Raw genomic sequence first — 14,017 nt, 5'->3', positions numbered from 1 at the left:
TAGTAAGGCAGTTCCAAAGACACCTTTCGAACTGTGGACGGAAAGGAAACCGAGTTTAAGGCATTTACGTATTTGGGGTTGCCCCGCAGAAGTAAAGTTGTATAATCCGCATGAAAAGAAGCTGGATTTAAAGACGGTCAATGGATATTTCATTGGCTATCCAGATAAGTCGAAAGGATATACATTCTATTGTCCTAACCATAGTACGAGGATAGTTGAGACGGGTAATGCTAGGTTCATTGAAATTAGTGGGAGTGATGAACCTCGTAAAGTGGACTTTAATGAAGTTCAAGAAAAGGTTGTTCATCCACCTTTTGTTGCACCTAAGATTGTTGTTCCTATTGAACAACATGAAGTGCATAACCCACCTATTGAGATTGAAGATGAACCAGTCATAATTCAAGAACGGAATGATGAACCAATAGAACCTTTAAGACGATCAGTAAGGGAACGACGATCGGCCATATCGGATGACTATGTGGTATATTCCGTTGAAAGTGAATGTGACTTGAGCATTGATAAAGATCCTATCTCATTCCAACAAGCCATGGAAAGTGACAATTCTGAAAATTGGTTAAATGCAACAAAGGATGAGATGAAATCCATGAGAGATAACAATGTTTGGGACTTAGTAGAATTGCCTACGGGTTTTAAAGCCGTTGGTTGTAAATGGATCTTTAAAACAAAACGTGATTCGAAACGTAACATTGAAAGGTACAAGGCTCGCCTTGTTGCCAAAGGATTCACTCAAAAGGATGGCATTGACTACAAAGAAACCTTCTCTCTAGTTTCAAAGAAGGATTCTTTAAGAGTTGTATTGGCTTTGGTGGCTCATTATGACTTGGAGCTTCACCAAATGGATGTAAAGACGGCCTTTCTTAATGGAGTACTAGAAGAAGAGGTATACATGAAACAACCCGAAGGATTCATGATAGAAGGGCAAGAAGGCTTAGTATGTAAGTTGAGAAAGTCAATATATGGACTCAAACAAGCTTCCAGACAATGATATATAAAGTTTAATGATATCATTGTTTCATATGGCTTTGTAGAAATCATCGTTGATAGATGTATCTACATTAAAATCAGTGGGAGCAAGTTTATCATATTAGTCCTATATGTTGATGATATTTTACTAGCCGCAAATGACATGGGTTTACTACATGATGTAAAGAAGTATCTCTCTTTAAACTTTGAAATGAAGGATATGGGTGAGGCATCTTATGTGATCGGAATAGAGATATTCCGGGATAGATCACAAGGATTGTTAAGTCTGTCTCAGAAAGGCTATATCAATAAAGTTTTAGAGAGATATAGAATGGATAAATGCTCCGCAGGAATTGCTCCAATTCAGAAGGGAGACAAGTTTAACTTAATGCAATGTCCGAAAAATGAATTGGAGCGTAAGGAAATGGAAAAGATTCCCTATGCATCAGTGGTTGGGAGTTTGAACTATGTTCAAACATGTACACGACCAGATATCACCTTCGCGGTTGGTATGTTGGGTCGTTATCAAAGTAATCCCGGTATGGACCACTGGAAGGCTGCAAAGAAGGTTCTCAGGTACTTGCAAGGCACCAAAGAACACATGCTTACCTATAGGAGATCCGATCATCTAGAGGTGGTTGGATATTCAGATTCAGATTATGCCGGATGCGTTGATACAAGAAAATCGACGTTTGGATACTTGTTCCTTTTAGCCGATGGAGCAATATCATGGAAAAGTGGAAAGCAGTCTGTCATTGCTACTTCTACTATGGAGGAAGAGTTTGTGGCATGCTTTGAAGCCACAGTTCACGGATTGTGGCTGCGGAACTTTGTTTCGGGACTTGGAATTGTCGACACCATAGCCAAGCCGCTGAAAATTTATTGTGATAATTCCGCAGCTGTCTTCTTCTCAAAGAACGATAAGTACTCGAAGGGTGCTAAGCACATGGAGTTGAAATACTTATCGGTTAAAGAAGAAGTGCAGAAACAAAGGGTGTATTTTGAGCACATAAGAACGGATATGATGGTAGCGGATCTGTTAACTAAAGGACTACCACCCAGTATGTTTATTGGCCATGTAGAGCGTATGGGTATTATAGACAAAGCCTTGCTATTTTAGTTGTGGACTCATGTATTGTGTAAACACTCTTGTGAATTCAATAAAAGTTGTGTTTCTGCTTGTTTATATGTTATCATTAAAGTTGTATACAGTATGGTTGTTTAGATAACATATGTTGTATTGAGAATTAAAGTTCATCTCAATGAAAGGTTTATTCATATAAAGTTAGAATTGATTTGTGATACATGGAAGGAATCATGTCGACTAAATGAGTGTGTGACCGCCATGATCCAATTGAATCTAACTTTATAGGTATTTAAAGGATATATGAACTTGGTTGTAAAGTGCGCATAAAGGTTATTAAACCATTGAGAGCTACAAAGGTCAAGTGGGAGAATGTAGGAATATTTATTCTTATATGTGACCTATGTAAAGATTGGTTTAATATTAAAGATCAAGTTCATATGTGTTAATGGGATTCTAATATTAAAGACGACACCGTGATGGATCGGTTTCGATTAAAGAATTAGAATCGGGTGTATTGATAACCCTCCTCTCCTACCTCTAATTATAATATATAATATATATATTATATACTAAAAGAATAAGTATATATATGTGTAAATATGTATGTTGCCGTGAATGTACTAAAGTAATACTATTAAATTATGGCAGTTACTTAGTATATAAAGCAATATTTGTAAGTGTGCATGTATTAGGATGTGCATGTATGTGGCGTAAGGCATTGAGTTCATGAATCAGTTTCTAAACTGATTAACTGCTTTTCGAATCGGCGTATCTATTGCTTAACAAAGCAGTAACATTTAAAATGAAAAATCACGTCTGATTGTGTCCTCACGAAGCGTCACATATTAGCCTATATAAAAGGATGGCCTATGCATGGATTACACACACCAACAAATGCTTACAGATAGTCGGCATTTATACATACATATATATTTATACATAGATATATACAAAAGTAGTCTTGATTCTTGATCCATTGAAGGAATCAAATAAAAGGCTTGAGGTCAAGGAGAGGATAAACATCAATAGCAGCTTAAGGGGAAACATCAAATAGTGGATCCAACCCTACAACAAATTAATAAGCATGGATGGAGGTTGGTGATTTTATCCCCTCTTTATAGTGTGTTAATATGGTTGAATTAATTCAAATCTAGAATGTGATTTCGGTATAGAGATCAGTAAAGAATGGCTAACAACACACACACTTACATATCGGCAGATTGCTGAACCTCCTCAGCTGCAGAAAAGAAGGTATCTTTTTGCCATAAATCGAAGCTATTTACGACCAACATCTTTCTCTCTCAGCAAAATTAATACACAACAGCAGCTGCAGAACAAATGAATATATTAGGAATGATTGTTTGATTATGTTTGTCTCTTCACAGAATGTCGGAGATTGTCTCCACGCTACTCTTCTTTGCATCCACAATGGCGCCCGTCCAGGCGGACGTCCGACCGGCGTGTCGGAGTTCCGCACGGGACGTCTGCCATTGTGCAGCGGTGACGCGGATGGACGTCCGCTGCGGACAACGGAGTTTCGCAGCATTCGCGGGACGTCCGTCGCGACGTCCTTGCGGACGTCCGCCATTGCGTTGACCCCACAGACGTCCGTGTCCGTGCGGACGTCCCCATTATTTTATATTTTTTTTCGAAAATCTATAAATATGGCTCGTTGAACTTCATTTCATTCGCACCACTTGTATTAACGAGTATCTCTCTCTACGTTTCTTTTATATATCCAAAATGACTGATAGTGGTAGTGGCTTTGGTGCTGGCGGTAGCGGTGCGGGTGGTAGTGGTGGGGGTATGATGACATAATGAGGCGAATTCATGCACGTGTGCGGGATACCCCATGACGAGGTTGAGCGAGTCCATGCATTTGCCGACATGCGCAAAAAACAAGCCCATATTCGACTCCAGAACGATATAATTGAAGAAGTATGGCAGCGGAGGGTTGTCGTTGATGGAATTTGTATTTATTGAAGTGTACATTTTTTAGTTTTTTTTGGTTGAAATGTACCTTTCTTTTTTTATTTAATGAAAATTTTATTCTGTAATCGTGGCGAAATTTTAATTCCATAAATTATTTAATTTCGTAAATTGTTTAATTTGGTGAATTTGTGAATTTTTATTATTGTGGAAAGTCCGTCGGGATGTCCTTGGGAATGTCCGCCACTGTGCAGTGGGAAGTCCTTATGACGTGGCAATGCAGTGAGAAGTCCTTATGACGTGGCAGTGCAGTGAGAAGTCCTTATGACGTGGTATAAGGTGTTTTTGGGATATCCGTGGGTATGTCCGCCGGGACATCCGCACCACTGTGGATGCTCTAACGAGGGGAGGCAAAGAAGGATAGAGAGAGAGAGAGAGAGATAGAAGGCGACGGAAGGTAGAGAGAGACGTATCTTTGTTAATTTAGCTTTAGAGCATCAGCAGACAGCAGTGGCGCGGAATTCCCGGCGGAATTCCCCGCGAAATTCCCAAAAACACCTCCTGCCACGTCATACGAACTTTCCACTGCACTGCCATGTCATAAGGACTTCCCACTGCACAGTGGCGGACATCCCCAAGGACTTCCCACAATTAAAAAAACCACAAATTCACAAATTAAACAATTTCCGGAATTAAACAATTTACGGAATTAAAATTTCGACACAAATAGGGAAAAAAATTCCATTAAATAAAAAAAAAGAAAAGTACGTTTCACCAAATTAAAAAAACATTTCAATAATTAAAAACTACATCAACGACGACCCCTCTGCTGCCATACTTCTTCAATAATATTGTTCTTGAGCCGAACATGGACTTGTCTTTGGCGCATGTCGGCAAATGCACAGACTCGACCGACATCGTCATGGGGTATCCCCATGCGTACATTGCTAGTGGCCACGCCATGGCTTGGACCCGCAGCACCAGCATCATCATTGGTCCAATCAGTCAGTGTTGGACCTTCATCTTCGACAATAATGTTGTGCATGATAATACATGCGTACATGATGTCGGCGATGCTGTCAACATACCACAGCCGTGTTGGACCCTTCACTGCCGCCCATTGAGCCTCGAGCACACCAAATGCCCGCTCCACATATTTGCGTGCTGCCTCCTGGCAACCCGCAAAATATATCTTCTTTTCATCTGTTGGGCATCTGATCGTCTTCACAAAGACGGGACACATAGGGTATATCCCATCCGCCAAATAATATCTCATATTGTGCTGGTTGCCGTTGGCGATGAAGTTGACGGCCGGACCAACGCCCATGCACTGCTCGTTGAAAAGGGGCGACGACTGGAGGACGTTGATGTCGTTGTTAGACCCGGCTACTCCAAAATAGGCATGCCAAATCCATAGCCGGTAGTCAGCTACCGCTTCAATGATCATCATGGGACTCTTGGCCTTGAAACCAGTAGTGTACATCGATTTCCAGGCAGCGGGGTAGTTCTTCCATTCCCAGTGCATACAATCTATGCTGCCTAACATCTCCGGAAACTCGTGCGGATTCCCGTGCATATCCAGCAGAGCCTGACAATCTTCGGGGGTAGGCCTCCGAAGATACCTATCCCCGAATATCTCCCTAACGCCATGAAAAAATACTTCAGGCAATCGCGGGCAGTCGTCTAGCCGATGTGGAGGTACTCGTCGAACATGTCGGCCGCGCCTCCGTATGCGAGCTGCCTGATTACGACAGTGCACTTCTGAATCGGCGTGTGGCCGGGTTTACCAGCGGCATCCTCCCGCACCCTGAAATACCCTTATCGACGCTCCAAAGCGCCCACGATACGCAGAAAGAGCGGACGATGCATCCTAAACCGTCGCCGGAACAGGTTCTCCCCAAACCGTGGCTCCGGCGCAAAGTAATCCTCATACAACCGAGCGTGGGCAGAGAGGTGGTCCCAGGGTATTATAGTTCGACGATGGATGGGCCGAGGTACTGCCGGCGCCAAGGCCGCTTGTTCCTCCCTCTCCGCTGATTCCCGCACACGTGCATGAATCAGACGCATCATGTGTTCATAATGCCCACCACTACCACTACCACTACCACTACTACTACCAGCCATTCCGGATATATAAAAGAAATGTAGATAGAGAAACTTGTTAAAATAAGTGGTGCGAATGAAATGCAGTTCAACGAGCCGTATATATAGAAATTTTAAAAAAAATTAATGCAATAAACGGGAATTCCGCGCGGACGTCCGCACGCCCATCGCGACGGAATTCCGCGTAACGCCGCGGAACTGCGGTGTCTTCGGCGGAATTCCGTATCCGTGCATACCATGCACAATGGCGGACGTCCGCCGTAGAATTTTGGCACGCTAGTCGAAATTCCGCCGGAACGGGCGCCATTGCTTATGCTCTTAGCTTTATCTAATGGCGAAGCAAGTTCTATCTGCAATTTTTTATATTGAGTGCATTTTTTCGTATTAAATATTTTCTTCGAAAAATATACTCCCTATCTCTGATATAATGAAAAAGTTTCGTTTGTGTTTTAGATTATAATTAATGATAATGGCAATAATTAGGTGTAAGCAGCTGTGTTTTTTGAAAAATAGGTGTTAAATTTAGGAGTCATATTGGCTGCCAACCTTCATTTCCAGAGTGGTGGATTTATTTTGACATTCAATTTCATTACAAGCAGAAATTTTTGATAGAGAAAAAAGATAAATTTATCTAAAATGTATTTACATTAGCGATATAAAATGATGACTATTTATTTTTATTATATAATTTTAGATATTTTTACACTATTATTTTAAGAATTTTTTATTAATTTATATTGTGGATTAATTATTGCAGTATTGATTAACATACTAGTACACAATTAAATTACTATATAAAATTATACATAGTACTATATGTTTTTTCAAATAAATTTTTAAATTAATCGTTTTATAGTTTAATTTCTAATTTTTTTCTTTATTTTGTGCTATTCTTTCATAGATTGTTTTTTTCGTTAAATTTTCTCATAGTAGCAGTAACCGTTGAATCATTTATCTCAATATCTGAAAAATTAAACTATAAAAAAAGTAAGCATTTTCCTTATCGAGATTACATAATAAAATAATAAAGTTATAATGATTAATTTTTTTTATCATTTTTTATTTTTTGTATTATTTTTCTTGTGTTATGTTATCTTTTTAATTTACTATCCAAAAAGAGATCATTATGTGAATGTTTTTTTATTTTAATTAATTTTAGAGATGAGTATTTTTATATTAATGAAATATTAATCATTATTTCTTCCTTAACTAATCTGGAAGGTGATAAAGTAAACTGAAAATTCAATTGAAATAGAATGATTCTACTATTATTTTCGGAAATTATGAAAATGATAAAAACTATCTCAATTATGTAAATATATATGGCTACCATTTTTGATCATGTAATTGATCATTGATTCCAATTCTAACGTCTTAGTTAAAAAGATTTGGATCAGTTGAACGATTTCTCAGTCAAATTAAAATAAGTAAAATTTCACATTAATGAAACATGCAATGTTTGGATTGGAAAATGCTCATTTAATGCTTAGTATATGGACGCTGAGTCACACCACCACCCTGCTTTAATAACAACCATCCAATTTCTCAGTCGGTATCTCACTGAAATTTAGTGGTTGGGGAAGTTTTAACTAAAATTAGAGTGAACATAATATCCAATTACTAATTTTTTCAATGACTAAATGAATTTAAATTTAAAGGCTTTATTACACGTATCAAAGGCAATGGCTAAGACCCTTTCGACAATTAGTAACGTTACGAAAGGAGAATGTTATATTGCTAATTTAATACTTAATTGCTAATTATAATTAAATAATAGTCATTAGATATTCAAATCAAGAGACCTAGATCATCAGCCATGAAATGTCAATACGATCAACAAAAAACGTCAATAAGGGTATTAAGGTCAATTTACAACAAATTAGTTGTAACCAACTTTTGAAAAATATCCCATAACTTTAAAACGCATATAACTTTTTCGATTTAAATTAATTTTTCACATAACATATATCAAAGTAAAGATAATTTCATAAAGATTCTCTAACGAGATCTCACTTGCATATGTTCCGATGTCAAAATTCGAAAAAAAATAAAAAAATTTAATTTTTTCGTACAGTAACAAATGTCAACATAGTATATAAAATATGCCAATATAATACATGTAGAATGTCATTCTCAAAGCAAGGTGTTGACATTCTCAAAGCATTGTGTTGATATTTTCAAAACATTATATTGACATTTTCATCCAAAACCCTAATTTGGTAGTTTTTTTTTTATCTTTTTCGATTTAATTAATAAAAACGAAAATTACACGTGACAAATTTTTAGACAACTAGATTTCTAGAATCTTATGGTCTTGAATTAGTTGAAGTTAACAACTAGACATTGAGTTAACAATGGATCACAAGCCTGTTATAAAATATGTATATCTTCCAATACGAAGTCTGATAGTACTCCTCTGTCTTACCATATACAACAAACATTCATTTTTAGTTTGTCCCAAATAAAATGTCACATTTATGTTTTTGGAAACTTTCTTTTTCTAATTAATAGCCCTAACAACTTTTTGTCTTCCCAATTAAATATTCAACTCTGTTTCATTTAATACTTACAATTATATTTTCTCTCTCCAATTAAATACATTATCGGGAGTATAAGATATCAACTTTAGTAAGAGGTATATTTCTATATTAACTCTTGTTATAACAATTTACTCCAAGTATATTTAACACAGCAAAAAAAATGCCAGAAAGCAGGCACCGGGCAAGACGGAATAATCAAAGTAAAGAATAGAGTAGTGTTTAGATGCGAAGAATCATGATAACTTAAACAATACTACTATATCGGAAGGTTGATTTATTCATTCCACTGACTTCAAATATTAAAATTCTTAATCCAAATTAATCAGACGTCATTTTACACATCAAGCATTAAACAAAGCCAAATTAAGGTTGATGTAGCAACCACCACCACCATGATATGGCGAGAGAGCGCTACACTCTCTGCTTGCACAGCTCAGATTCTAACATCTTACACCCCGAATCGCACGACGCCATGATCGATGACATAATTTTCCTCTGCAAGCTTTTGAACTTCGTTGCAAGCTTAACGTCCCAACCTGCACTTTCCCTGCACAAAGACGTCTCTATCAAGATCGAGTTTTTAGCACGCAACATCCTGCACGTAGCCAATGAGAGATACCTGTCTTCTTCATTTTCATCACTGAGAGCTTCCATCATTCCTTCAAACGTGGAGCTCAGACCACCGAGTACATCAAGGTCAGCTTCCAAGAGTTCATGCGTCTGAAAACAGTCATGCAGGTGAATGAGAACTCACTACTATTCTAAGAATTTTTGTACTAGCAATTTGAGAGCAAGCAATGGAGAAATTACGGAGGTATTTGGTTGGCACGTTGGGTTTCTAGCTCTGCGTAGATGATCCAGCAGAGGAGTCGGCAATCCATAATGAAAGATTTTGTGGTTCTTGGAAAGCCAAGTCCCGCGAATCATGTGAGAGCTCCATTTCGATGCAGGAGGTTCATCCTCAGAATCTTCGTCCTTAGCAGCATCGATATCTGATGTAGAGATGATACAACAATTGAGTAGAAATTTAATTTCTATCATCTCCTTCTCAACAAAAAAAGAACCTAGCATCATCTCTACTAAGCCAGAAAGGTAAACTTAAGGAAAAGTACCAAGTGGAATAAAGTCGTAGGGGTTGTCGCCTCGTGGTAAGAAGCCGTAGAAAGTAAGTAGATGAGAACTGGAGAAGTTTCCATAACTAAGAAAACATTGTTCCCCTGAAAAACATGGCCTTGATAAAGAGAATTTCAAGGAATTTGTACTTGCATCTATCCTGCCATAGTGCATTATGTGTGGGCAAGTCTATCAACAAGAGAAACGAAAAACGAGTTAAGGAACTCCCTCGAGTATCATCTTCCTATTAGCAAAAGAACCATCTAGAAATCAAGTGATGTTGCGATAGTGACTATATTACCGAATGGTTGAGGAAGCTTGCGACAGGTATCAAGCAAGTCCTTAGCTTTCCATCAGGGAAAATAACCTTCATGCTATTTGAGTACCAGAGCTCACAAGCCCATAAAAATTGTTCCCACGTATACAACTCTGAGGGAAATACACTCGGAAAATGATCTGATAATACCGGAAATAACTCTTCATATTGCGTGCGTAGGTGCTGAAAGAGAAGAAAGTTACCTCAAAATCTCAAAGTTACGAGAATCTATTCGATATGTTAAAAGGTAAATTCTATTAAAGATGTTAGATTCAAGTTCAACAACTCAATTCAACCAAGCACACACTTTTCGTTCCTTTCCCACATAGTTACCCCAAAAGCTGCTAACCAAGAACCACCAATTTTGTCATTCTCTTTCATATTCATGACATAGTTCAGTTAAATAGAGCATTAAGTTCTGAAGTCATCACAGAGTATATATCTATAGTCAAAAGTCAAAGGATCGTTACCTCTTTGGCTTGTACGATCTCATGTAACAGCAACGTTCCATCTAAAGCCATGACAGCATCAAATCCAAAGCTCAATCCTGAGGTTTGGAAAATGTTCAAATTGCAATTGACATGTTACAATGCTTAAGCAGATTGGAATTAACAGAGACATTGAAGAGAATGTATCTCCAAGTGTTCAGCCAACAGACAAAGAAGAATGGGTGATACTACTTCATAGTTCACACCAAAATTTGGAATGATGGCACAATGCATACCTGTGTTAAAATTTTCAGGTAGAGTATCAAAGTACAATCTGAATTTGGACTCATTGTTGTGCTTTTCCTTCATGCTCCACAAGAGCAGCATTGTCTCCTCAGAAATCCCGTCAATTTTTTGAAAAATAGGAAACTACCTTCAGGATAAGATCGTCAATAAGATGCAGATATATACGTCTGCCAGGACAGGACCAACTTCAGGTACAGCAAAATAATTACCATGTCAGACTCGTGTAAAAACTCGCCAGATATAATGACAGATAAAGGGACCTCAAGAGCGACATCACCAACTTTTATGTCCTCTTTGGCAATGGCCCCCCTCCCTGCTCCTTCGACACCTAAATTGCAAAAGAATCACAGAAACAGAAGTAAGAGAAACAGAGAGAAAAACAACACAAAAGACTTTGTGGTATTACCATGTAAATACAATGCTAGTCTTCTCATCATAGAATGGCTAAATAAAATCATAGTATTAAAATGCACTCACAAGCTATATGCAGCTGTGTCTTCATTCCATTCTTGATGGCCCACTCTAATAGTTTATTTTCTTTCTCAACACTGGAATCCCCAACTACTCTTGTCTCTTCCCTAAATTTGTTTCCAACTTCAAGGATCCTATTTACAGTTTCCTCTTGTAACTTGCACTTAATATTTTTGATTGTGCAGTTTTCACTGGATACTGCGTTATTGATGGCTTCATGAACTGAATGGAGAGCTTCCAGTTCATTCCTTGGGCTAACACAGTGTTCCAGATTAACAACATCTCCGCTAAAATAAAGTTCTACCTGAAAGATAAGCATCACAGAAAACAAAGAGAGTTACTTGCAGGAGTTCTCAGTACTAAAAAACGATATACCAGGGAGGCTCCAGATGAAAATCTTAAAGCCTGTGACTATGATATCAAGAATGTGTGTCTCAAGTAACAGAAAGGTCCACGTTGACGAGGTCTCCTCCTTTTAAAGTTGCTTAGTTAGTTCAGCGTTGTTGGTAAATTATCAGATTCTCAGTCTCAGTATAAAACCAAATTCATTCATGACCTAATATAAACCTTTGCTTTAACTAGTGGGCACCGGTAATTTCATATATCAGCAATAACAGGCAAATACAGTGCCACTTACAGTGTTCCCTCAAAGCATCATTTATTTAAGATAAGTTCCATAAGTTGGAAATGCAGATAAACAGAAAATGTTACCTCATTCAAGTTAATAACTCTGGCTCGTTTGATCAATAAATTGAACAAGTCATTAAGCTGATCAGGAGTAGAGGAGCTCTTTATACACACCGGACTCTCCACGTTGAGACCAATATCCTCCAATAATTTCTATCAATACATACAAAAAAGTAAATGCATGAAGGAAAAAACAATAATAACTCTAACTGGACTGGACTGGACAGGACAGGAAATAAAAGCGGCAAAGTAGAGATTTGGTAAAGAAAATAATGAAACCTTTTTGAGGAGGAAATGGTCAGTTTGAGGGAGCTGAAGAAGCAATCTTAATTCTTCATCGTTCTGATTCTGCTAAAATTATTTCCAACACAAATATCAGGCACCCAATTCCAAACACACACATATTAAAGGAATAGTTAAAGTAGAAAATATTGAAGTGCAATAGCAAGAAGAAATCAATAGCCTACAATGAATTCTTGTATAGAATAGACTTAATTCAGAATAGAGAAAAAATAACGCAATAAGATGTGTTTTGTGCGTGACCTTACAAACTTCCATGGTAGAGGGAAAGAGGAGTGCGGCGGAAACTGAAGCAGAACCTATGGAGCGAAACAGAAAATTGCCTTAAGTCGTCACTTTGATTTTGATGCTCACCGTAATGAAGAGTCGCGTTAACACCATCAAAATCTCTCTTAGTTTTTTTCCCTCATTTTGGGAAAATTTATAGTACGAGTTGTAATAAGCATGTAAGTAGATAAATTTCCAATATTTTTTTTTCAAATAATTAATTTTCTTTAAATACAAGTTGACATCTTTGTCGGAAGTGCTACTGTGACAAAAAAAAATGAACGATGTATATTCACAAGTTTCATTTTGGTCCGGCCGCCAATACTTGTCATATTTACTTTTTATAATAAACTCTTCCACGAGAATTCATCACACTCACATTTTATTATAAAATTAATTAATAATCTAATATTAAAAGTATAACACGCACTGTGGCGAGCCACATTAGGGGGTCAGGGGGCATAGTCCCCCACCAATTTTATTAACTTGACTATATTATTAACTAATAATTACTAAAAATGTATAGTAGCGTTGTAGTTCAGAAAATACTTATATTTTTCTTACTTTGTCTTATTAAATTTTCTCAAATGATTTGTTTTTATTGTTTCCGTAATTTTGTTATAAATTTATATAAAAAGGAAATTTAAGATCATTAAATAATGATATTTGCAATATAAGAATAAATGTATAATATATAGATTCTTTTGACGCAACACAACTTTTAAATATAGTATGTATTTCTAGTTTCTATTGATTATCCTCTAATTATTTCACTCTTACTATCCATTTTTGTCGCACCTCTATTGCTTATGTCGTAGTTGTTTCTAGCGATAACGATATTGAAAATACTTCTAACGGTAAACAATAATTTGGGCTCCCAGTAATAAATTTCTGGCTTCCCCACTGAACACGCACCCCATTTACTTTTCTTTATATTCTTAAAACCCTAGTTGGATCAACTTGCGCCAAGTAATGACGGGCGAACGGAATATATAAAAAAATTTACAAATTTTCAAGACATATAATTTATAAAATTATCTAAAAAATTGAACGCACAATTTAGAAATGAAAAAAAAATGGTAGCAATTCCTAAAATAAATTTATTTTGGTTGAAATTATTTATTGGATAACAATCATAATTCATGTAATTAATTTAGAAAAAATGAAAGTCTAGAAAAAAAACAGAAAATGCCAAAAGTTCCCGTATTTATAGACTAATAACATATTATATTGTTTTGTCACATTTCACCACGTAGATGACATTATATGCCAAGTGTACACCACCTAAATTTTGATTTTTGCCAGAATTGTTTATTGTGAATTTTTTTTAAACAAAACTCAAAGTTCATATATTTTTATTTAAAAATTAAAGTTCTTATTAAAATCCAAAAAAATATTAAAATTTATGTATTCACATGCAAATGCCGTTTTTTTGCTAAGAAAAGAAAAAAACTTTTTTTTTTATTTACAAAATTACCAAAGACAC

At 36.7% G+C, this 14,017-nt stretch overlaps 1 protein-coding gene across 1 annotated transcript; it reads right to left on the bottom strand.

The window, feature by feature from the left end:
• Positions 1-8,902: 8,902 nt before the first annotated feature.
• On the bottom strand, positions 8,903-12,640 carry LOC121804872. Its single transcript, XM_042204571.1, has 12 exons — positions 12,508-12,640; positions 12,244-12,312; positions 11,989-12,117; positions 11,284-11,581; positions 11,016-11,134; positions 10,797-10,929; positions 10,543-10,619; positions 10,058-10,255; positions 9,756-9,945; positions 9,454-9,635; positions 9,263-9,363; positions 8,903-9,190 (listed from the first exon to the last, which is right to left on the bottom strand). The coding sequence occupies exons 1-12, from the start codon at positions 12,520-12,522 to the stop codon at positions 9,055-9,057; spliced, it is 1,647 nt and encodes a 548-aa protein (XP_042060505.1). The 5' UTR covers positions 12,523-12,640; the 3' UTR covers positions 8,903-9,054.
• Positions 12,641-14,017: the final 1,377 nt, after the last annotated feature.

Source organism: Salvia splendens, chromosome 5, assembly GCF_004379255.2.
Source record: "Salvia splendens isolate huo1 chromosome 5, SspV2, whole genome shotgun sequence".
NCBI lineage: Eukaryota > Viridiplantae > Streptophyta > Magnoliopsida > Lamiales > Lamiaceae > Salvia > Salvia splendens.
The sequence above is the reverse complement of the archived record's forward strand: the minus strand, read 5'-3'. Positions and strand labels throughout refer to the sequence as shown.

Excerpts from the sequence above, each read along its gene's own strand:
- LOC121804872 (XM_042204571.1), bottom strand. Across the intron at positions 11,582-11,988 it reads GAGTTATTAACTTGAATGAG|GTAGAACTTTATTTTAGCGG; the intron begins GTAACATTTTCT and ends CTTATCTTTCAG. Across the intron at positions 10,256-10,542 it reads AGATCGTACAAGCCAAAGAG|CACCTACGCACGCAATATGA; the intron begins GTAACGATCCTT and ends CTTCTCTTTCAG.